Source organism: Pocillopora damicornis, chromosome 11, assembly GCF_964200805.1.
Source record: "Pocillopora damicornis chromosome 11, jaPocDami1.2, whole genome shotgun sequence".
Taxonomy (NCBI): domain Eukaryota; kingdom Metazoa; phylum Cnidaria; class Anthozoa; order Scleractinia; family Pocilloporidae; genus Pocillopora; species Pocillopora damicornis.
In genome coordinates, this window is record NC_142680.1 from 17,325,729 (window position 1) to 17,328,228 (window position 2,500).

Here is a 2,500-nt window from a genome sequence, read left to right on the forward strand (position 1 = left end):
TAAAGAAACTGTACCGCCGCGTTGGTGGAGGTATCTTTGCCGAGAAAATTTCTATAATAAATCAGTGTTCTGAGTAATAAATTAACATTTCCATGCAGGAGAGACAAGGCTACTACAAGGAAGCTGTTGCGTTCAAATGAATATAATTTGTCTGATGAGCAGGTCATAACTCAGGTTAGATGCCTACGAGGAAATTTTCTTCTCTTTATGTTATGATGAAGCTACACAGTTTAAACTTTTTTTTTCTATTTCGGGATAATGCGCCCTTTTAGCACTTTGTTGTTTTACATCAAGGTAGTAAAGGCGACTTTCTAGGAAACCAGAAACTTACAACATTTTCTTCGGCAAAAAAAGTTTAAGGTTCTCGCAATTGTTTTGTCTGCTACTTGTGATAGCTGATAGCAGCCTTTTTATTGTGTCATTTAGGTTTGACCGATACCTCTTCCTTTGTTTAAGTTGAAAATTTCTCACAAGTAAACAACTAAGCCATGCTCATAAATTCCCACTCTGCGCTGACTCAGGCCCATTACCTCCCACACCCTCCTCTTCCCCAATGAAAAGAAACGTCACTTACGCACCTATTCCATTAGCCTGTTCCAGGCATCCTATTGGTAAAATGAGGCTAGGATGGGAGGGAGGTCTGGATTGTGTCGTTCGTTCTTTACCCGAACCGTTCCAGACCTTCCTCGTTTTTTTCACTCCTCCATTACTATTCCGCCGTTTACCAAAGCACTTTGTTCTACTGACTCAACGCCTGTGTTAAGAACCTCTTGCGCTTTTATCGTGCTTTTTGTATGAACGACCTGTATATGATTTATAATGGTAATAGGACTGAGTGGAGTTCAATTCGGTCTGTAATCATACGAGTTATTGACAAAATCGTGGTAGTCCGATTTGTTTGTATATCACGAGTATGATAACACATAGAAGGCGACACGAAGTCTTGTTACCAATTTATCAAAACTATGACAAAATTTGAGAAAGGAACTGGACATTGGTTATCTGTTTTCATTAAAACAAATAGTTTAACTCGGCGAAATGTGCGACAGCAGCGCGCACATGACGCGTACCGTCCACTAGCACAGGTTTAGCGTTAAATTGTCCCAGCACACTGTTCAATTACAAGCATGACACGTACACTATCCTGTTAGTACTCAAATCGGACTAGTGATAACCAATCATGTTCAAATATGTTGTGATAGTTTTGGGTTCATGGGTTCAAATCCCGTACAGGCCTGAATTTTTTTCAGGCCTTATTTTCACTACTGCCTAAGTAGTGCAAATTACTGCGAGGATCACTTTCATTCACGTTCAAGTTTTGATTATGCTTGTTAATCCACCACCCGGTAAATATCTTCACGGATCTCCAGTCAGAAACTGATAGACAATTCTTGAAAATCAAAAGCAAGAAACAATCTTTCACGAGCCAAATCAGTTCAGCAACAGAGTTTTTAAAGCCTCTTACACCTCCATTCATATATCAGTAACAAAACTCTCTACCCTGGTAGATTGGTTGAAGGACACACGCGAAAGCTTAGGCGACGATTACGTGTTGTTATACCGAGCTTCTCGCAACGGATGGGCCGCCTCTACCTTCCACTCCTGTTGCGATAACAAAGGACCAACAGTTACAGTGATCAAGTATGGAAACTACATATTTGGAGGATATACTGAGCACCCATGGCAATCGCCAAGTAAGAGACCTTTCTGTCAGCCCCATTGAATCAAACTCCTTTACTCCCCCCCCCCCCCCATGATAAAATATCCCGTCCTAATATTTTGCTCTCAAATTTGCTGTTTACTTTCCATTTACAAGTTAATTACAGAAGCAAGAAGTCTTATGCTTGTGAATTTCTATCTTTTTCTTCTTTTCATTTTGGGGAAATGTAATGATGATTTTGCCAAAATACCAAAAAAACTTAAATCGATCAGAAAGTGATACCTTTACAATCGATCTAGTTCTACAAAAAACTCCCAAATGAGAGCTTCCTGGCATACAGCCCAAACCTCATCTTAAGAACCTTTTAGTAATCTTTCTGCTTTAACAACTTCATTAAGGACTAATGGAAGATTCAGCCAACCGCCCCCCTCCCCCCTCCTTTCTTGTACGGTGAGTCAGCTTGCTTACATATCTGAGTGATAAACCCTATTGACTGACAGTTCAATGAAAATGTCTGGTTTTGTAGGACTCCCTAATACCATGAATAATGCATTGATGTCTTTGCTGTTGTTGTAGCAGCATTTTTATTTTGTTTTTATGTTTGCTTTGTTTTTTTGTCTTCTTCGTTAACTTTGTTTTGTTTTGTTGTTTTTTGTGTGTGGGTTTTTTTTCGTTTGAGAGGGACTTCGATCTCATGACAGGGTTGTTATTGTTGTTTTTTTTGGTATATTTTAAATTAGCTGTTACCATTGCATAGTCAAACCAGTCTTCGATGAGAAAAATCTTTCTAGAGCTGAACACTAAGTCTCCTTTATTTTAAGGAAGTGAACTTCTCTCTCA

The 2,500-nt window shown here is 39.2% G+C and overlaps 1 protein-coding gene across 1 annotated transcript in view; it reads left to right on the plus strand.

Moving 5' to 3' along the window:
* LOC149037875 (uncharacterized) overlaps positions 1-2,500 on the plus strand; it is a 7,369-nt gene that overhangs the window by 4,058 nt on the left and 811 nt on the right. Inside the window, exon 2 of the mRNA XM_089186417.1 lies at positions 1,485-1,694. Within this exon, the coding sequence (XP_089042543.1) occupies positions 1,485-1,694 (210 nt within the window). The remainder of the gene's footprint in view (positions 1-1,484; positions 1,695-2,500) is intronic.